This window comes from Tauraco erythrolophus, chromosome 9 (assembly GCF_009769465.1).
Source record: "Tauraco erythrolophus isolate bTauEry1 chromosome 9, bTauEry1.pri, whole genome shotgun sequence".
NCBI lineage: Eukaryota > Metazoa > Chordata > Aves > Musophagiformes > Musophagidae > Tauraco > Tauraco erythrolophus.
In genome coordinates this window covers 38,430,039-38,451,593 of record NC_141473.1, presented here as the reverse complement: position 1 = coordinate 38,451,593, position 21,555 = coordinate 38,430,039, and the positions used below count along the sequence as shown (strand labels likewise).

Below are 21,555 nucleotides of genomic sequence, written 5' to 3'. Positions count from 1 at the left end.
TTTTCCTAAAATGCAGTACCTCCGCTTGAGTTGGATGCTCTACAGGCAATTTTTGTGCCTGTAGCCATGTACTGCATGAGTTGCAACAGAAGTCAGAGGGAAGGACTTGTTGAGAGGTATCTTCAAGTGTGGAGCATAGAGTTTAGGGGGAAAGAGAAGATCAAATAAGCGCAAAAATAGTGAAATGTGGCCTTTTCTCATCAGTAAGAATTTACTGTCTTTCAGAATGCATTGCTTCTGGTGAGAGTAAATGGCAATAAAGAGCAATTGAGTGCTGCAAATTGGTCCATTGAATAATTCAAAATAGTTTAAAATGACATAATTGACTTAAAGATGCCTAATCAACCCGTCTAATGCCTCAGAGGTTCCCTGGGGCTTTATACTGATGGATCGGGTGGGTTGTTCAATGTGGTCAGTGCTGCTGCTCCTCATCTGTTTGTCTGGTGGAGTTTGCTCATCTTTGTAACGCTACTGCGTGTGGCTTTTGGTTTTCTTACTGCCTTTCCGTTCCCAAACATTTCATTTGAATAAATTGAGAAAAATGGGAATTGCCCTTTGCACCAACTCCCAGATTAGTTGAAGAAGCGACTCGGTGCGTGGAGCTGGTGGAGCTACTGATCTATGGAATGATTTCAGCCGGATCCTTCTAGATATATTTGGATATATCTCAAAGCAGGGAATAGGTAACTCATGAATTGGTATCGGTGTGGGCTCCAGTACCACGTTTTCATTTGTGTTGATGATTCAGAGGAATCCTTAGGAAGTTGTTGTATCCTCCTGAACACCTAAAGACTAGAAATAAAGCTAGAAAAGAAACGGTGGCTGCTCTGACCAGTTCCTATCTCGTTGCCCAAGGGAAATTAGTTGCAATGAAAAAATCTTGGTTCTGAATAATGTCAAAAAGGCTGGCGAGGAGATAGCTCGCAAACCGGAGTGAGCTGGAAGTGCAGCTCAGCACTTGGGGGAAATCCAGAAGTGGTTTTCCCTTGTAAAGACAGGCATCGTGCCGTGTTAAAAGCAAAAAACCTTTAAACGGTTTTGATAACCGTTGCAGGAGGAATACTGCTTTCGTTTTGAGGCATCTTAATTAAGGAGGCAGTGGGGAAATGTAGAGAAGCTGCAGTTGAGAATGGTGAAATTGGGAGCAGTATAAAAGGGAGTTGGGGGGAAAGGCTGAGTTTAGCTAGGCAAACCGGTGTCTGCTGCTTTTACGGTCTGCAAGTTTCTGAACGATGAAAGTGCAAGAGGAAGAAGAGAAACAGAGGTTGTACAGGCTGATGTAACCACGAGTAATGGGGCAGGGTGGGCAAGGGGGGGGGTCAGCTGCTGTTGGGATGACTCTTCCCCCATAAATCCTGATCAGAAACATCATGGCCAAGAGGAGAAGCTGAAATCGTCTCGCTCGGGACCGATAAATTGAGGCTGCCCGGAGATCAGGGACATGCATCTTAATGAACGTTTCTTCCTGAGCAGGATGAGCTAATTGTCTTCGGTGCCCTCTGGTTTCCCTGGCTCGGATTCACATTTGTTGGATTTAAGTGTCGTTACAAGTAATTGGAGTTAGATGTGCAGATCAGAGGAAGAAACAGGCTGTGTCGCTTATTAGCTGAAGGAATGAAGTAATTAAATTTGTCGATTCGAAGACACTTTCCTTCCCTGTCCTTAGAAAACACTGACCCTGCAGATTTTTGATGCTGAACTGTTCGTTTTAATTTTGTGAGTTGATGTTCTCTGGAGCTTTGATGAACTGCTCTTGAAAAATGTGTGTTTAGAGAAGGAGAAGGAAGGAAACGGCCTTTCAAGGGGTAAGGTGAGCACCTGATTTCTCTGTTCACCCTGTGTCTGCACGAATGGGACATGGTGGTGTATTTTTCATTAAAGAAAAGGAAAAAGAAAAACCCCAAACACCAACTTTTAACAACAAGTAACAAGTTTTCCAATCTCAGAATATACATTGTTGTACCCTGGCAGAGAAAATGGGGGGAAGAAGGATGAGATGTCTAAATTGCTCTTTTTCTAGCATCTTGTCACTAGGTTAGAGTTCTGCATATTCCTCCTTCTTCTCATAGAAGAAACAACTCTTTCCATGCAGTGCTAGACTTTGGGGCTAATCAGAAGAAATTGCACCCAGTTTCATGCAGTGCTTTCAATTAAAGTAAATAAAATTGGATGTGTTATTTAAACATCAATTAAGAGGGTAGCTGGAAGATACTTAATGTTGTCGCTCTTCAAGGAAATGGGGAATTAATCACTGGAAACAATGGATGGATGCAGAGGAGGCTTTTGTATAAATCTCTTCAATTAGATTTCATCGTTGGGGGGATCATGAAGTTGATGCTGGGGACGACCGGTCCTCCTGATTACAGCTCAGCTAACGCTGAATTAAGGAGGGATGGCCAGCCAAGGTCTCCCCATCCCAACAGGCAGGACAGAGATGCTGGATGGAGGCATGGCTTTTGCTGCTATGTACGGAAGGGAAGATGACCCACCACGTGCTGCTGGCGATTGCTGTGGTTATAGGAGACGTCGCTTACACACGTGGAGGTTTGGAATTTAAAGCCCGAGTAATTGGCACGAGGAAATTGGAAATCCAGAGATGATAACGGCAGGACTGTGTGTGCTGCGACAGGCTGTTCCTGCCATCAAGTTTAATGTTGTTCTACGTCTGTTTAAGGCACAAAGTGATTGGGAAAAGTGATCTCATTAATACGTTTGCTGAATCTTCTAGTCATCAAGTGCTACGGTTTGTTACAGCAAGGGGAAAGCACGATAGAAACATCTCCTTGCCCTAAATTGGAGCTGTAACTAATGTACAAAATCCAGCTCAGTTAATTCCATATTAATTTCTTTTTGTCTGAGTAATTCCTCTTTGCGCTCCCCGTCCCACTTGCATTTAGGAGATGCCTGAACGCAGAATGCTGGTTCCAGGAACTCATTACTTTTTGAGCATCTGCAAAGAAATATTAGAAGTTCACTGCAACAAACGGGGTTTAAGGGACAATGAGCCTCACCAGCGACCCACATCCTGCTGCCAGGTTTGGGTAGGGAAGAGCCATCTTCAGAACAAGTAAAGGGGCTAAGTTTTAATTGAAAATGACAACCTAAGTGCTAGATATAGGCTAGAGGTTTCCCTAGAAATCCCAGCCAACACCAAAATTCTTGTAGGTGGTGTATATTTGAAAGTAGCAGAGAATTCTCATGTATTGGCTTAATTTGGAAAAAAAAAATATGACACTACATTGTAGCTTTACATAGTGATGGATTACAGAGCCCAAAATAAGAAACGTACTGAAATTCTTTGGTGGGATGCAGGGGAAGGAGCGTGGTTTTGCTGTGATGGGTGGCTGTGAAGTGATGCTTTTGCAGAGTTCTAGCTAAATAAACCACGACAGCATAGACTAAATGCAATGAAAAATAAGGTACCACGCCGTCTCGGGCGCGTCTCAGCTGGTGAGCTCCAGCTCGTGTGTTATCTCAAAGTCATAACTGGACCGAGACAGAGTTGGTAATGATTTGTTTAAATTTTCACAGCGAGACAAGAGCTGAGTCGAAGAGAATTACCCAAAGTCCAGGTCTGCTCCTCACCCACCAGCTGCTTCACAAAGCACAGTGTGTTCTGCAGCGCCAGAGGAATGTCCTCTGGCCAAATTGGTGTTAAACTGTGTGGAGCAGGATGGAGCTCTTGCTCCAGTGTTGTTTTCTGTTGATTGTCATTAGACATATCAGCTGGTGTCTTGCTTTTGTGCTTTTTCTGTCTGTAAATCGAATAAATTTTGTTCAAGAAGCATCTCCTCCTCCCAACCTCCTTGTCTAGACCTTTGGTGAAAGGAGCACCATGAAGGTCATAGTTAGAGGTTCAAGACCTGCGTTTTCTTTTTAAAATTGTGAGAATTATGGAAAGTTGCTTTTGAATAGAGTCATTCTGAACTTGTGCCTTTTTTTATTAAGGTTTTCTGTCTTTGTTAACTGGTCTTTGTTTTATGTCATGTTTGGTTTTTTTATGTAGCTCCCCAGAGGAATTTCGAAATTGCCTTTAAGATGTTTGATCTGAATGGTGATGGTGAAGTGGACATGGAGGAGTTTGAGCAGGCAAGTTCAACAGCAGGTTGACTTCTTAATGCTGTGGCATGTTAGTCGTAAGTGCAGCACTCCTCTACAGCGTTACTGTGATTTATATTTGTGGTTCCTACTGGTTTACATCTTTTCCTTGCATGCTCTGCTGTGTTGCCTCAGTGTCTGCTTTTTTTTTTAAAACTGGATATTGTAGGCATAATTTTTCATTCAGCCAGGACAACTGTAGGTATAAACTCTGTTTTCTTGTGACATTGTCACTGAGGTATGTTTACAAGATGTCACCCCCAAAGTAGATCAAGAATTTTTTTCACTGTACTGGTGTCATAGGATTTTTATTGTACTTTCTTCCACAGCTTTTATTGCATTCCTTAATTGTGTTTGTCTTCAGAGAATAACCAAGGGTAGTCTGCTTCCAAGAAGAATGTAGGCATTTATTTCAATGCAATCTAAAACTGTGTTTATTGAGAGTGTATTTTCATTAGTTTCTTCCCCTGTTTCTTACAAGGTTTCGTCAGCAGGGAGTTTGGTACAGGCTTTTTAATGATCTTAGCCTGCATGTCTGATACTGGTGAGGTCCTCCTAGAAGCTAGGATTTGTGATTGTGTTAGAGTGAGAATAGATTGAAGGCTCGAGCTGTCAGTGGGGAAAAGATCTGACCTCCCCAGGCAGAAGTGTGTGGTTTTCTTGCCTGTGTAGAAAACAGCCTTAAGGCTTTGGAAACTCATAAGCCTCCTGAAGTGGCTGTATATTAGCAAAGCTCCATGCGTGTGCCACGCACGAAAGGAAAAGTAAATGTGTTTGCAAAGAAGGGAACTGGCCAGCTGGATGGGGAGTCACCACCTCTGTTATCAAAGAACAAGGTAGAGGAGATACACCACCAATCTACCTGATATTCATGTGGCCCCTGGCACCACTTCTGTGACCCCACGTCCCTGGGAGCTGTAGGTTTAATGGGCAAGTGGAAGCTGCTGCTTCCTGGTGAAGGAAACGAGGCTCCGTGGTCAAAAAAATAACCTGCCCTTGCAGGGTGTTTTTTTTTATGCTGGAGGACATGTGTATTTGGAGAAGGTGAAAAGCTGCGTACTGATATCTGAGAACAAACCAGCCCTGAATAATCTAGTTACAAATTCTTTCTCATCAGTTGATTGAATGACCAGTTGACTGCGGAAGAGTCTGTAAGAGGTCATACTTGGGAAGAACTTAAATAGGAAGAACTAGTGGCAAAGCGAGTCTGTTAAATTTATTCCCCCTCTTCTGATCATTTGCTGTCATCCTCCTTAAATTATTACCTGAGGGTGTGATGTCATTTTTATGAGTTAGCTCCAGAGCTGTGTATAAAGTATCTGGTTAACTGTATGTTTTTAGATGCCAACTCTGGACTGTGAGGAGAATGGGAGTGTGTTTATCTCCAATACGATATCCCTTCACGTGATAGCTTGTAATGTAAAGCCAGGAGTTTTTCATTTTACCTCGAGTGCAAATTTGAATACACAGCTATGGCCAAGTTATCGTGCTGTTTGGCACTGCCTCCCTACAAACTGCTGATTTAGCTATGAAAAATTCCTGGTTTCCTATTTTCCCGAGTGAAAAATATTGCTGTTCCTTCTATTTGCCTAGTGCATGAATATAACACTCCACTGCAGCCATCTGATAATATTTAACAATTCAAAAGGTGTTTTACAGTAGTTATTAGTGTTTCAGAGTGAAATCAATTACGGGGATAAATGAATTTAAGAGAAGTGGAGAACAGTTAACCACCTACTAAAAATGCAGTGACACCAAGGTACGAACGCAGGTGTCGTGTTTGGCTTTTTTATTAGACATGAAGCAAGAAAGGATGTTTCTTCTGGATGAACGTTTCAGAAGCTGTATGAAGATGAAAGTGCAAAATTGAATTAAATTATTTCAAATCATCCAGTAGGCCAAGAGAAGTTATATGTGCATTAAGTCGTATAAAAATCCTTAGGAAGAGGGACATTTTTTTGTTAAGCTCGTTACATGCATCACTGCCTCCGTATAAAGGAATAAAATTCCCAGTTAGTGGCAGAATATTTTGGTGAAGACTGATCTTCCGAAGCTTTCGAGTCAGAGGATAAAGGAGCTGTTTTGGAAAGCAAGAAGCAGCTTATGATGTCTTCGCAGGTGTCACTAGAACTGATGTGCTGCGTTTTGCAAACAGAGTTTAAGCAAACACAGAGCTTCAGCGGGAAGCACATCTGTAAGATTAGACACATATATAAGACAAGACGTACAATAATTTATATTAAAAATTCCCTTTTTCACTCCTTATGGGAATGCTTCAGTAAGAGCATGAAGGATATGGCAGGGTTTGCAGGTCTGTCCCATCAACAGATGTACCTGGCAGGGGCAGCTGGAACTGACCCTTCCAGGGGATTAAGCTGTTAGAGGTGGCATCGTTTTAAAAGAGCAACATCGTTTGGGTTAGAATGAGTAGAAAAGGAAAGAGTCAACGCAGAAGCATCATCTCTCCCCACTGACTGGGAGCATGTGGGAATGAATTTCCTACTCCTCTTTCACAGGTCGTCTTTGGAGACAGCCAACAGCAGGTCCCTTTGCTCATTAATGTCTGAGAAACCTTAAGAGTATTCATCAAGAAAGAAAATCACTTGCAGTAATTTAGCTAATATGCAAGTAAGTCGGAGGCTTTAACTACCTAACAAGAAAATATTGAATTTTTTCAGACCTCACTGAGGAGCCTCAGATCTTTTTTTCCCAGTTGATGCATATGGCTAATGCATAGTGCTGAATAGTTTGGTGCCTGCATCATTATCCTTTTCATCCTTCAGCATGTAAATTGTTAGTTTACTCTTTTTAATTAAAAAGTTGGATGACAAGTAGTAAACTCACAGGCAGTGTTACTCATGATTTCTCTTCAAGCCATTAACTATTTTCATTGATTTTTTTTTTCTTTTTTTTCCCCACTTGTCTGATGCAAAAGATGAAACAGATCACAAACACTTAGGCTGAAATACCCACAAAAGACAGTGAAGCATCTCTGTGCTTCATATCCTCGTATGATATCAGGAAGATACAAGATATCCTTAGATATGAGGGTGGTGGAATATTGGAACAGGTTGCCCAGAGGAGTTGTGGATGCCCCATCCCTGGAGGTATTCAAGGCCAGATTGGATGAGGCTTTGAACAACCTGGTCTAGTGGAAGATGTCCCTGTCTGTGGTAGGGGAATTGGAATGAGATGATCTTGAAGGTCCCTTCCAACCCAAATAATTCTATGATTCTATAACGGATGAGCTGTGGGGGAGGACAGCACCGGTTGAGCTGGAGGACAACTTCTTGCAGTGGTTGCCTGCGTTTCTGGGTGTTAGGACTACCCAAAATAGAGACCAGCCAAATAGTTTTGGCTCCAGTGCCCACAGATGGATTTTCAAACTGTCCGACGCTTGATATAGATGAGGAGAGAAGCAGCGGGGTGTAGGATGCCGTATAAATAACAGCCGGGAAAAGATGCTGTATCGAACAGTCTGCAGTGTGGTAAACACTCGCTTCTGCAGAGACAGGGGGCAATTTTCCAAGCTGGTCATAAACCACATTGCCTCAGACAGTTTATAAATATTTGTCTCCAAAATGTTCATGCAGAGCTTGCAGTTAAAGTGGAGCGCAAAGCAAAAGGAGGAGTTGCTATTTACAGTGCAAAAATCCTTCCTCACATCACAGTGCATCTTTAGAAGAACAAAAAAGCCCCAAAACCTTTTTTTCTTTTTTTTTTTTCTCTGACTTGACTTGGTTTTCCTTGTGGAAGAATAGCCAGTACTCTGTGGTTCAGAGGCAGCATTTCAAGTGAGGTGAGCCCGGCACGGAGACCCGACGTTCTCCTCTAGAACATCCCCATTGGGGTTGTTCCAGCGCTCGCTTTCTTGTTAGGAAAAAAATTGAACACCCCGTATACCCTGATAATGAGGTTCTAGCATCCTTTTGACAGCTGGAGCTCTTGGCAGCTGTTTTCCTTCCTCTCTTCCAACTTTTGTGGGCCGGAGGAAGAGGCTGAAGACAAAGCAATGGTGCTTGCTGGGGCTTCGGGAATCTTGTGCCATCGAGGCTACACTGAGTGATGGATGGGTTTTTTTTTCCCTCCTCCTTTCTGACACTCATTGTCCTTAATATGAATCCTTCTGCTGCCTTGTTGGAAGAGAAATTATGTATTATGCAGAGAAGAAGCTTGGCTTCTCATATCCCAGCAGTAATCATTCAGGTGGGCAGGTGCTGGGAAGGGGTAGTGGGATACTTGGGGATGGAGAGAGGAAGCAAGTGTGTGTTTGACTTGGCTGCCCCCTTAAATTAGCACAGGACCCTTAAAATAACAAACTGATGGATCTTTCAGGTTCTTGCATCTTTCAGTTCCACCTTTTGCCATGTTGTAGTTGGTAGAGAAGCTGTTGAGCGTGTCCTTGCCCTGTCCCATAATGTCCGCTCGAGTTGAGCAGTGCCTTCAAGAAGGTACAGGGCACTGCTGAGAGCTCAGGGGAGGAGGAGGAGGCTGTTTGCCTGCGTGGTTTGTTAAAAACATTGAGATACTGCTGTTATTTTCTGTGTATTTTCACACTTGGCTGTCTGTGCAAATAGTCTGCTGGTAACTCAGATACTTCTGCATTATTTGTTATTCTGCTGGCACTGCTGCTGGGGTGGGTTTTGGGCTGATGCAGCTTGAAGGACTTTTAGAGATCCTTTTGCTCTGGTTTGGTCAACCTCTGCCTACAGCTCAGCTTTCTGCTGAGCCCCGGGGACAGAGCAGCTTCCAGCCACAGCAGAGGGCAGCAGGCAACAAGGACGGGGATGCCCTTGGGTGGAAAAACCCGGGGTTTGTGCACGAGGGGGAAGGAAATGCAATGTGAGCTACCTGGGGTTGGTGTGAACTAACAAGGATGGGCAGTAAAGTAGGAGTAGAAGCTCAAAAATGCATGCAGGCTTTTTTCTTCCCCACAGTTGCCTCTGTTTGCTCTCCTCCTGCAACTTCACTGGGAAGAAGCTGCTCTCTGTTGACCAGGCATAGGATCAGCGCTAAAATGCTCATCTGCAAACTGGGTCAATTGTTTCTTAAAACACGTTTTAAGCATTTTTATACTCTTCTTCCTTTAGAGAGGACTGAAAAAAAAAAAACAAAGCGTTAAGTTCAGCCAAACTTTTGGATTGTCACATCTCTTGAGAAGTATTTCAGGCAGAATTAGAAAAACAAGGGATGACATGGCCGAGCCTGGAGCTCTTCATACTGATACTTGGTTAGCCTAAGTCCCAGTGGTGATTTTGGTGCTAACGTCCTCCTCCTTGTTTTTAGGTCCAGAGCATCATTCGCTCCCAAACCAGCATGGGCATGCGCCACAGAGACAGGTCTACGACAGGGAACACCCTGAAAACTGGCTTCAACTCTGCGCTGACAACATACTTCTTTGGGGCAGATCTGAAGGGGAAGCTGACCATCTCCCACTTCCTCGACTTCCAACGCAAACTGCAGCATGATATTCTGAAGCTCGAGGTTTGGATTATTTTTAACGTATGGTGGAGAGGGCAGTGCAGTGTGGACAGGGCTGCATGACGTTTTCTGGAGGAAGAGCGAAAGCATGGGAAGGGTTTGGAGGGAATTACTAGAGCTGCAGCTCATAGCACTCACAGATCAAACCTGATGTTGAATTTCTGATGAGCATTTTGGTGCCTGTGGCACTCCCCAGGAACATCTCCAGCTTTTGTTGGTAGCTGCTCTTGTGGAGTTGCAGCAGCAGCTGGTGGGTCCCAGGTGTGTGTCAGTCCGTGTGGTGCTTGCCTTGCCAGCACCTTGGCACTGCTGATGGAGAGGGTTATGAGATGCTTTAGAAGAAGACAAAAGAGCTTGTGAGCAGTCTGTTGCTACCTTCTCAAGGACAGTTTATCTCATTCCTAGTGAGCAAGCTGTGCCCTGAATGATCAGGGTTCATAACCATTCCAAAACTCTTCATCTCTGCTTTTGCCCCCACCTTCTTCTTTGCTTCTCTGTTCTGAATATTTTGGCTGTGTAAGCGTCCAAGCCATATGTGAATCCTGCTAAATAGGTGGTCTCTGTTAAGCGACCGCCGTTATTCACTCCTGGGTTAACGTGCATTATAAGAAACGTCCATATATTCTGAGACTCCTGCCCTTCAGTTGAACTGAAGGTCTCCTTTTTTCCTTTCCATCACCAGGAGCTAGCAGCAGCTCCCAATCTCTGTCCTCCTAGTCACATAGCCGGAATTTAAGCATCAAGCCTCAAAGTTGGGTTCTTTCGACTAAAGCGAGTACAAGCATAGCATGTTGGCGCGCTCAGGTCGCGTGATCCCGCTAACAGGCAGCGTTTTATTAAGTTCCCATTAAGTCAGTCGTTGCAAACTTAACCTGACGTTATTCCTTTTTTTATTTGGAGTTTTACGAATCCGAGTAAGAAACTGACCCAAGGAATAATTTTTTTTTTACGAAGGTAATTGTCCAGTTCACTGACTTCATTTAGCTGGTCGCTGAAGTGGGTGGTGTGGGTGAAACACAAATTCAACGGGAAGAGAAACAGAAATCACTTTATCCTCGTTTGCCATCCTGCTCTGGTTTCCCACTGCCGCGTTTGCTCCAGGGATGAGCAACAAGGAGAGCATTGAAGTGTTGTTCCTGACCCTGTGCTGGAGTCCTGTGCTTCCTCCATGGGTCCCCACTTATGTTGTTAAAAAGATGCTTTTTTTTTTCATCTTCATGATACTTGTTCTTCTTTTCCTTCTGCAACAGTTTATTAATTTAGTTTTTAGTGATTTCAGTCAACTGTATGTATTTCTGGTGAACGTTAGTCGCCTTTCTAACAAGTTATTAATTGGGGACAGGACAAGATACTTGTGTCTCGGTAAGTTAATGAGTATCATAAACACATCGTTACTGAGTTCCTGACAGCACCCTTGAGCACAGCACCATGCTGTGCTTAGCATTTTTGATACTTGTTTTAACTGAAAAATCGACCTGTGCAAAGGTAACAGTTCTGTTCTGCCAAACTTCTTTTTTTTTTCCCAAATTCATGATACTGTTCATAGTTCTCACCCATTTGGGCAATACAGGCCTTTTTCTGTCCTCGGCATTATGCAACGTGGCGCCTTTCCTCTTCTGCTTTTCTCTCTCTTGACATGATCTCCCACCTTCTGTCCTTGCTCCATGTTTGATTGTGTTCACAGTTAAGTGGCTTTTCACACAAGTGTCTAGTGGGTTTGCATTGCTCCTTTTCCAGGGAGTGCTCTGATGAGCTCAGCCACTTAAAAACGTGGTAATTCACAGCAGAGACATCCCTCAAGTAAGTACCTTGACCCATGCAGGCCAGAACAACTGGAGAAGTGGTGCTGGAAAACACCATACCACAGAGCATCAGGTAACTCACGTAGCTGATTTTTAACAGCTTCCCTTGTTTTACGTGTCTGTCTGGCTAACAAGCCCATGAGCACAGTGGTTCTTCATCAGCCTGGTGCTCAGCAGCCCATGAAGACCATCTCTGGATCCTTCTCTCAGCATGGCTAGTGTTAAGGGGGGAGAAAGAAGGAAGAGAAAAGAATTGGTGGCAGGTCTGCCAGGGGCTCAGCTGAACTCTTGTACCCTCATCTACTCATCCTTTGCTGGTTTAGCAAACTTAGTACATGGTCTGAAGCTGGGATGAAAATTTGAAAACTGTTTTTTTTTTTTTCCATGTTCGGTGTCTGAACTCCAGAAAAGGCTTTGGGGAAGTGCATGTGAGCAGGTGTGAAGAATATCTCCTGGGGCTGGTGCAGCCCCTGAGTAACACAGTGCCTCTGTTCTCAAACTGGGATGCTTGATTTCTCTCTTCCAACAGAAATCTACTTTAACACCCTTTTTAAAGCTGTTTTTGGCTCAGGATCCAAGCATATCCGCAGTTAATACACTTGACAGCCGATTTCTTCTGCTGAGTGTGGAGGTGGAACAATAGTTTCTGACCATCCAAACCCACTTTCCTCTTACTGATTGCAGTTTATTTTTTTCTTACCAAAATATTCGGGCATATTGCTTGTTATGATCGAGCAGGAGTTTTCTCAGAGGCATTAGATCAGACAAAGTCCTGAATGTTTCAATGTTCCTTATGGCTGAAGTGCTGACAGCATGTTTAAGTAACCATGGCCGGGTGTTTTTTTATTCCCTTCAGCTTATTTTTTTTTTGATGAAAGCACAGTTTTCATCACTTTATGGAAACTCAGCAATCAGTTGTGGGAAAGGAAGGATGAGAGAGGTAACCACAGCCAGAGGGAGAGGAGAAGCTTTTAATGGCTTATTACAACTTTTGGTGGTTTGGCTACTTCGAGAAAGCTGTGGCCTCCTTGTTGCGTTGTGAGGTGGCCCAGTTTAGCTAAAGCTGAGCCACAGGAACCAGCCCACCGAATGGGGCAGGCTCCCAGCAAAGTCGTCAGCGTTTTCTTGCCGTGTTCGTGCTGCTTTGCATTAGCACCTATGGAAAGACTTCCGTTCTCCTTGTCACTTAATGTGACAAACGCTGACAATTTAGTCTGAACAGGCTTTGTGGCTGTAATGTGTCCTATTAGGACAGGCAGTATTTAGCTTGAATGGTGCTTTTTTTTTTAAAATGAAAGTACTCTGCAAGTTAAGAAGATGGATAGGACTTGACATCATCATTTATGCTATTTCTGCTTGTTAGTGCCTGTCCTTGATATTCCCGTGTCCTTGGTGGACCAAGAGGAGTCCCAGCCAGCCCATGGGGCTCTTCCAGCCCTAATTTTTCTGTGATTCCGTTAAGTGCATGTAGAAAAGGTGTGTTAGCCCTTTGCTCTCCACATCTGTCACCTCTGAAAGGCAACCCAAAACCTGTGAATAACAGTGATTTTTATCTCCATCCTTAGTCTTGTTTAATTTCTCTAGGCTTCTTTCTGCCAGCAGGTGGGATATGTGCCCGTGGTGTAAGACCTTAGTGAAGAATTTTTTTTTCCAAATTGGCTGCAGTGAGATTTCTATAGCACATTGTTTCCCTGGCAGTTACTCACAGAGGACATTTGTTCTCAGCTGAATTGGTGAAGCAGATACTAATCCACCTGGTAGGTGAGGGGCTGTCTCCCTGGCAGGAGATGCCACAGCTGGAGAGGCAAGGTTGTGCTGCACGGCTTTGAGCAGCTCTGCTTCTCAGTCTGGTGTGAACTGAGGTCTACGTTTTGAGGTGGTGGGATGCAGCTTCCCATGGAAGAGCTTGCCAGATAGGTCAAGGAGTCAGGTCCTCACGCAGATGTGTATCCTTAAACATAGGGATCTTTGTTTACCCAAGGATGCCCTAGTGTGGTCCCTCTCAAGCAAAAGGTCTTTTCAAGCACGGGGGCAAAGAGAAGTAGAATGGGATTGTGTGAGAATATGGCAAAGGTATCACATGTCATTGCTGCTATCCAGAAAAATCACTTATTTTATGCGTCTGTTCTGTAACAGGTAATGGGAGAGTAACTTCTTTACCCTGGAAACTCTTGTTTTCATGGCCAATGCTGATGTGATTGTTGCTTGGTTTGGTTTGTATGAAGAAAGGGTGATGGACGCTCTCCCATCTGCACATAACTCGTTAGAAAGTCCTAGATCTTTTTGGATCTCAACCCTATCTTAACAAATACTCTGCTTTCAGAGGTATTTCTAATGCTTCACAGTCTGGTTTTAGAATAACTTGCATCTATGAGTGCCTTTCTGTTTTGAATCCCAGTGCTAGAGTAGTTTATATCAGAGCAATCCTGTACCAAGTATTAAAAACTGTGTTGTTACCAGCTTACTCAAGATTTTTTTTGAGTTCTGCCATGCTTCTATATGGTCTTGCAGGCTACTACAGAATTTTGGTGATTTGTTAACATAGACAACAAAGTTTGCAGTAGTGAGTCACATATTTTTGTATCTGCTGCAGTGATTTAGATGAAAGAAAAGAGTAACTTAAATAAGTTGTTATGACTGGCCTGAAAAATGAAGTCTGGCGGTGTCAGATTGGCTAAGCTTTGTAAGGAAGGGCCCAAAACTTGGACTTTTTGGAGGTCAATTTGCTATCCAACTTCCACGAGACGTTTTTATTTTAAGTCACCCTTTTGGCAGTCTGTTGTGGTTAGCTGTGTCCTTTACCTGCTGATCTGCTCACCTGTCAGCTTCCCTGCTGGCCTGGCCACCATGGGAACAGTGATGGTGGATGTAACGTTTTCCCTTTTTTCTTATGAATTCCTCCTCCTCCGTGTTCTGTAATGGATTTTATATACGTACATAGGTTTGTCAGTTCTTTATCTATATCCTCTGTATCTCCTTTAGTCCGTTGCTTGCTTTCTCTTCCTTCACATAGTCCTTACATTTGAAAAGCCAAACCAGCACTCGAAGTTCAAAAAACTTCACAAAATACAAAAATTGCGGATACAAAAATTGCTTGGCTTCTTTGTTAGTGATTTCCTGACCTGGTTACGACGCTCACCTGGAGTGCCTGTCACTGTGGCATCTCTGATGTGCAAACGTTTTGAGGAGTGGTTTGGATCTCCTGGGATGTTCCAGTGAGGCTGCGGTACAAGGTATTAAAAGACACACTTTGAAACTATTCAGTATGCCATGGGGAAGGAGGGGAGGATGGGCTGATCGTTAAATACAGACAGCCTAAAATGAGCCTCCAGGTCAGTGGATGGGATGTCTTAGAGAACATATCTGTCCCCATCTGAGTCTGAGAGCCCACGCTCTGAGGCTGTGTGGCTTTTGTCATCCCCTGACTCTAGGCTCAAGGTATGTTGATGGCAAAAAAACTTAAAACAGCTCTGGGAGGAAAGAGGAGTTTAACATGGAGGCTTTTTACCCTCAGAAGTCCTTACTGGAGTCAGGGATGGACAAAGCCACGGTGGGTTTAGTGCCAAGGAGAGTTATCAGGCTTCTTCCTGCAAGTCTATATACTCCTTCTTCTGTATTTAATGTGTTAGAAGTTTTAGGGAATAGAATTAAGGCTGATAACCGCGATTTTGTGATGGATAGCCATGAAGGTGTTGTGGATAACAGTTTTGTGACATCTCCAGTTAAAAATGGGATTGAGCAACCATCATGATTAGGTTCGTATCACAAAACTCTGTAGTTAAGGAGTCGCAGCCCAGCGTATACATGTGTAAGCTGGGAATTTCTAAGCAGGCAGTTGAGATGATCTGGCCAGCTCATCACGTTTTTGATGGCATTCAGAGCTTCTGGCAGTGTGCTTTTTGTCTTGGCGTGTGAATAGAAAGGGTCACGTGAAGCTTTCAGCTTGGCCGTGGTGTCACGGTTAGTGTTTGGGGAAGAGCTGGCATTCGTTTTTTGTCCAATGTTGGCCAAAGACTTGGTAAGAATTCAGAATGGGATGTTAGTATGGAAAAAAAAAATATGGAAAATAGGAATAAGTTACGAGGCCATGTCATGTGCGGCTTAAAGGAGAGACAGAAGGGAGATATAAATGTCTCAGTAAATATGAGGAGTCACTATAAAGAAGACTGAAGCAAGTAATTTTCATCAATCAGTAATGGCAGAGCAGGTAATGAAAGGCTTAAATGTGCACCAGGGAAAGTTCAGTTTAAATACCAGGCAGGTTGAATTTCAAGCCCTTCTTTCATTAAGAAGGGAGAGTGCCACTGGGTGGGTGAGTGGTTCACCATCAGAGGTGAGGTGCTGTGCTTCATGCCTTTACCCAAAGATGCTGTAAACACTCTTCCTGACTAATTCCTCCCCAGTACAGGCTGCAAAAGCAAGTGAGGAAATAATCTGTGCCAGAGCAAACAAGCCCTTCCAGTGCCTCTCTCTGACAGCTGGAGGAAGAGTTGCGTATCAGCTGTGGGGTGGTTCGGGGGGGCTCAGGATCAGAAGATCCCATCCAACATCTGCGTGTCAGCTGTGAAATGCTCGGTGAGACATCCTGGAGGTGCTAACCGGTGTGCTTGAAGGAGTGATGGGCACGCAGGCCGTTGGGCTCTGCTTGAATCAACTCTTTGCTCAGCCTACACGAGCATGGGAAGACTGTCTGGCTGTGCCGTCATCTCCAACGTACCTGTTGGATTGAAATCAAGTAAAAGCACTCGGACAGCCCCTTCTTAAATTGTATCTTAGCTGTAACTTGGGTCTGCTCCATCAGCAGCAGCAAGTGAGCAGTTGCAGCACTGCGACTGGCTCTGATGTGCTGAGGTTAAGGGCAGTGACACCGAGCAGGTACCCATCATCAAGCTGAGAACGTCCTGTGGTCAGTAGACCCGAATAGTCAGTGGTCCAGAAGCGTGCCAGTGAAGCTGGCTCAGTTGTGACTACACATGTGTGTTGAGGTGCTGCAGGTGCTTGTGAGCGTTGCTGGGGCATCGCTGGAACGCACAGGAGGAGCTTTGCCATCCCCTCGTTTGGGATGGGTGCTGCACGGACTGATGAAAGCGACCGTCGCGGTGCCCGGTGAGAGGACGTCCGCTGTGGGATGTGCTGCTGTTTCGCTTGTGTTTGAACTGGGTGACTTCAGTGTGGTTGATGCAGCGGCTCTGCAGGCGAAGCCGTTTGAGGATTTTATTGGAACTTCTCTTTATTGCATCGTTAGTACCAGTAGAGGCTTTTGCTCTGTAACAACGGGATCCTTTCTTGCTTTATGAAATCTGTGTAAATCCACTCCTGAGCTCCCGCAGTGCGGTGTGCTGAGCCCCGCGCTCCTGCAGGCAGCAGAGCCTTTTGTAGGATCCCTGCAAATACAATCCCAAGAGGGGTGTTTTGATTAATTAAGTCACGCACAATTCAGTTAACCAAGAGCCAAGTGGTCCCAAAAGTTGATGGACAGGAGGCTGGGGACGCCCGGGAGGACGTGTCGGGACTACAGCTGTACAGCCGCATTCGATGGGTGATGTACCTGGGTCCATAAGCCCCATATGGATGAAGGCTTTGGACCAACAGTATCTCGTGCCTGGCAAGCTCAGCATATGCACAGGGTCTTGTGCTGGTGCTGGGTTTCGTGCTTTTAGCGAGGTGGGAAGGGCAGGAACTGTCTTGGAAGCTTCTGCAGCTTTGTTTTGTTATTGCGGAGCTGTTGCTGAGGTGTTTGCCATGTCCCGGTTTGCTGACAAAAACCAAAGCAGATGTTTAGGGCTGCGTGTTTTCCATCCTCTTGTGGACCCTCAAGTATGGTGACTACAGGAGCATGGGCAATGTGTTTTATTAATCACAGAAAAAACCCAAAATGTTTATTCCCCAGCGGGCTTGCTGCGCTTCCGTGGGTGAGAATGTCAGCCAGCTTCTGAAGCACAACCCAAAACAAATACAAATCAAGTCCTGTGTGATAACAGCATGCTAAAATCGCTGGTTGGGAAGCTTCTGATGAGCAATTCTTGTAGCAGGTATCTGACTTCTGCCTTGTTCTTCTGCTGTAAGATCCAATGCTTTAGTCCTCTTGCTCTTTTTCCTCTTTCAAGCTCCGAAGACAAAGCTGTTCTGCACCTCCACGCGTTGCTGTCTGTGCTTCAGCTCTTGACTTTGCTTCTGTTGGTGCGTTGAGGACGAGGGAGCAGGATGCAGGCATTCCCTTTTTCCCTGCTAGGCTGAATCAAACTGCTGCAAACTTATTTTTCTTGGCAAATTGAGCGCCAAGGTCAAGCACAAACAGCATAAACTCTTACCAGGGAGTGAGAGCGCTATATTTCTTAATAAAATTGTGTATATCAGTTCCATAGAGATTTTTATTTGTGTTTTTCAGAGTAACAGCTTGGCTCTGGTACTTGTGGCTCTGCTGTGCTGTGGGTATCCCTGTGGGGGGACTGGGAACTCGGACTGCTTCTGAACTTTGCTCTGTCCTCATTCAGCGAGCACATAGGATGGAAAAGCTGCTCCGTTCCTCACGCCGAGGTACCAGGAGCATTGCTAAGGGCAGGAATGGAGCCAGGTCTGGAGAGCAGCAGTGGGAGGTGGCTGCTCATCTCTTCCCTCTCTCTATCTTGGCAGTCAGGCAAGTGCTTCCCTTTAATTCATCAGACACGTCCTTTCCCCTTAGTATTACTGATTCCTCTCCTTTACATTTCCTTCCTTTCGTTCCTCCACCGCATGAAATTTCAAATTGCAGATCTTTACGGAGCTGGCAAGGAGTTATTTTGATTCATGAGGATGGATTTCAGGTGCAGCCATCTTTACATAACCTTTTTAATTGCTCATTAAAGCATAACAAGTTGCTGGTGATTGGAATTAATTTTTTCCCCTTGCAGGCAGCAGTGGCATGCCAAGGTCAATGAAACCTCAAAAGCATCCATCAAACACCTGGTCTGCTGGGATTGCACTGCTGCTGACAGATGTACATTTTTAGTACATTTTTAACCTGGCTGCTACATATTCACTTAAGCTACTCTGAGAGCAGAGGGAAAGTGCAAAAAGGGAAAGCATTTGGAAGATAGGATTTTTCTCGTGTCAAAACAGCTCCCTTTTCTTTCTTTTATTTTTTTTTTTAAAGATCAAGAGAAGCAAGCTGCTGCTGGTAGCATTGAGAGCATTTTTCCTGACCTGATCCAGCTGTACAACCTGTGCTTGAGTCCGGGGAATCAGGCAGGGGAGGGAGTTAACGGGCAATCAAATAACTTGGATGCTCTGGCTAGTTTTACGAGGCTCAGGAGTGGTTTCCAAACCCAAGGACTTTGCGGTGCTGTCTGCCCATCCCTGGTGGAGCGGGGACTGCCATTGGCAGGAGGCAGCGTGCCAGCTCGGCGCAGCCGGTGTTGCAGGACGCCGGGCAGGAGCCGCTGCGGGCAGGGAGCCTCCCAGCCCACTCCGGCCATCAGAGGTGGGTCGTGGTGGTTGTGGTTTGCTTCTCTGTATTGGGTTATCCAGCTCCGGACCAACTTTCTTGGGCAGACTTTTGACTTTTCCAGCTAAAAAGCCTTTACAAACTTTTGCCTTCGTTTCTTTTTTGGAAGTAATTTGGTGCCTGTGCAAACATTACAGCTTACTCTCAAATATATTCATTTTTTGGGGATGAAGGAGGTTGCTGGGATTTAGGAAGATGTACAGTGTTTTACCCCCTTTTTTTTTTCCTCCTTCCTCTGTCATAGTTGTACATGTCACTTGACAAGAGATCCTGGCAGCTTGCTTCTCCAGAACAGTAAACAGAGCCAGTGCTGCAGTAGTTTGCAGATAAATAATGTATTACAGCCTGTCAAATAAAGCTTTGAGCAAATACCACCTTAAAGGGTCGTATATTGAGAATCTGAATATTACCCTACAAATCTTTGTTTCCCAGACCCTTTGATTCTTTATTACACACACCGTGGCTCTCGGAACAGGTCACCTTTTTCAACTACCCCTAAACCTGACAGAATTAGTATTAGCAATATTTCTCCTATTGATGTTTGTTTAACCAGCATAAATAAGCTTAAAAATCATCTCTCAACACTTTTCTCTCTGTCCAAAAGTCCTTGTAGATTAGAGTTTTTTGCTGTCTTCATTGGAAATGTGCCACATATGTTTGATTTTTAGATACATCTTTCAAGATTGTAGGGAATACATGGTTTGTTTGCTTGATTTTTAGGAGAAGCCTTCCTGCAAATTGAAGAGCCTGCTAAAATAGAGATATTATGCTAATATGAGCCTTTAAAGAGGATAGAAATTATATTGCCGGGATACCTGGTTGCAGCTAGATTGAAGTTCAAGAATATCTACTTGAAATTTGCAACAGATGGGTTTAGGAGTATTTCTGAAAAATAGAAACCTAGTAAGTTGAAGATGCTGATTCTTGGAGAGCAGGAGTATTATGCTTGGTGGTATTTGTGTTTAATATCCCTCTTAAAAGTGATGTGGCCATGTTTTATTCTCTTTTCTGGTATTTATAGACTAGTGCAGTACCTCTCAGACGAGCACATGCACCGATAGGTACGGGCATAATCGCAAAAAAAGCAGCACAGAGTTATCTCTTCATCCATGTGACTCAGCAGTTGGTATTCCCGTCGCGGGATAAGTCCAGGGAATATCGATTCAGGTCCCGAAGCGCGGACCGAGCTGACTTCCCCATCCTGGGGCTGCTGGAAGGGTTGCACCGTAGAGGTAATCAGCAAAACAGCCCAGAAGGTGCCTCTGCTTTTTCTTTTGGCTTCGCTTTAGGAAAAGTTTTGGGTGTAGTTCGGTCTGGTGGCAGCTGGGACAAAACACTGCTCCCTGTTTTTTGAAGGAGTTTTTTATACTTGTGGTCTCTGATTAGTTAGGGTTTCAGCACTGGGGTTTTAGGTAAAAGTTTCCCATATTAATGCTTTTGGTGATGACGAATTTAATGAGGAGGAAGGAGAGGCAGGTGGAGTGAGAAGTCTTCCCATGAGGAGTGTCTCGAACCTGAGCTTGACCTTTTTTCTGAAGGACATATGTCCTGGGAGCAAGTTAAAATTTCATATCATGTTTTCTTTCCGAAACACTGCCGTGTCTCAGCTGAAGCCACGTGTCTCACTGCACCAAGCCTGAACTGGAAGGGGAAATTCAGCCCTTACTGCGCAACGTACAGTGCGCCGGGCCCACAGGTCTGTGATCGTAGAGACACGATGCTGCTTGTACCCTAAACCTTCAGTTTAAATGACATTTCCTGGTTTCCCTGATGTTTCTCAGGTTGGAAAAATCTACGTCAGGGCAGTAGCTGATGTGAGCCCGTGGCAGCATTTGCGATGCCCCGTCTCCACGGTTGGGGAGGACGCAGAGGAGGTCCTCCTGCCTGTGCCAGATGACCCCTTAGCCATCAGAGCTGCTTCGTTTCACGGCAATGAGCCTTGCAGCTGGTGGCAGCAGAAGACAACAGGAAAGGAGTAACCTCTGTGTTTAAGAAGTTCCAGTGGGGTTTTTTTGCATAAATGTGTTTCTCATGGTGGTGTTTCTGAATAGGTTCAGGCTGGATACTTCTTAGGAGCTGGCATTTGATTTCCTGCAGGAGAAGGTGGATTGGGTTAGTGGAGAGAGGGGGAAATAACCAAGTCTGGAAGCAGAAGGATTATGGGCCTGTCACTTTATGGTGGATCCTTGTATTGCCTTTCTATAAAAAGTTATGCAATTAAGGGGATGTGGAAGCAGAGAAAACTGTCTGTTTATTTGCCTTCTGCTCTCCTCATGTGATGAAGCCTATCCTCCAAGCCTGGAAGAAAAGAGAGGTAGGGTTATTTCTTCAGACAGAAAGCAAAGCTAGAGGGAAGTTTACCCATGTTTCAGCTTATAGAGGAACCTGAAGGTGCTCATCCTGGCTGATGGGGCTTTTGGGGAGGTGGGAGGTATTTAACACATCTTTAAGATTATGAGTAATCTTGTAAATGATTGTAGAAAGAATTCTAATGTGTTGTATGGACTGGGTATGGGGACTGGGTCGGGTTGGCGGTAGGAGACTGAAGCACTGTCCCTTACACCTCACCTTGGCTTTTAATGAATTTCAAAATACTGCCTATTATATTTTAGACTAATTTCCTCAGCATCTTGGGCGTCCTGGCTTGCGGGAACAACACTGGAGACCATTATATTTCGTTATTTACTGTAT

The 21,555-nt window shown here is 44.5% G+C and overlaps 1 protein-coding gene across 3 annotated transcripts in view; it reads left to right on the top strand.

The window, feature by feature from the left end:
• Window positions 1-21,555, top strand: part of MICU1 (mitochondrial calcium uptake 1) — a 107,497-nt gene that overhangs the window by 64,082 nt on the left and 21,860 nt on the right. For 2 of the 3 annotated variants that reach the window (XM_086616500.1, XM_086616501.1), the window contains 2 exons: window positions 4,007-4,089; window positions 9,385-9,582. In XM_086616500.1, the coding sequence (XP_086472626.1) occupies window positions 4,007-4,089; window positions 9,385-9,582 (281 nt within the window). The remainder of the gene's footprint in view (window positions 1-4,006; window positions 4,090-9,384; window positions 9,583-21,555) is intronic. The other variant, XM_086616502.1, reaches the window with a different exon arrangement.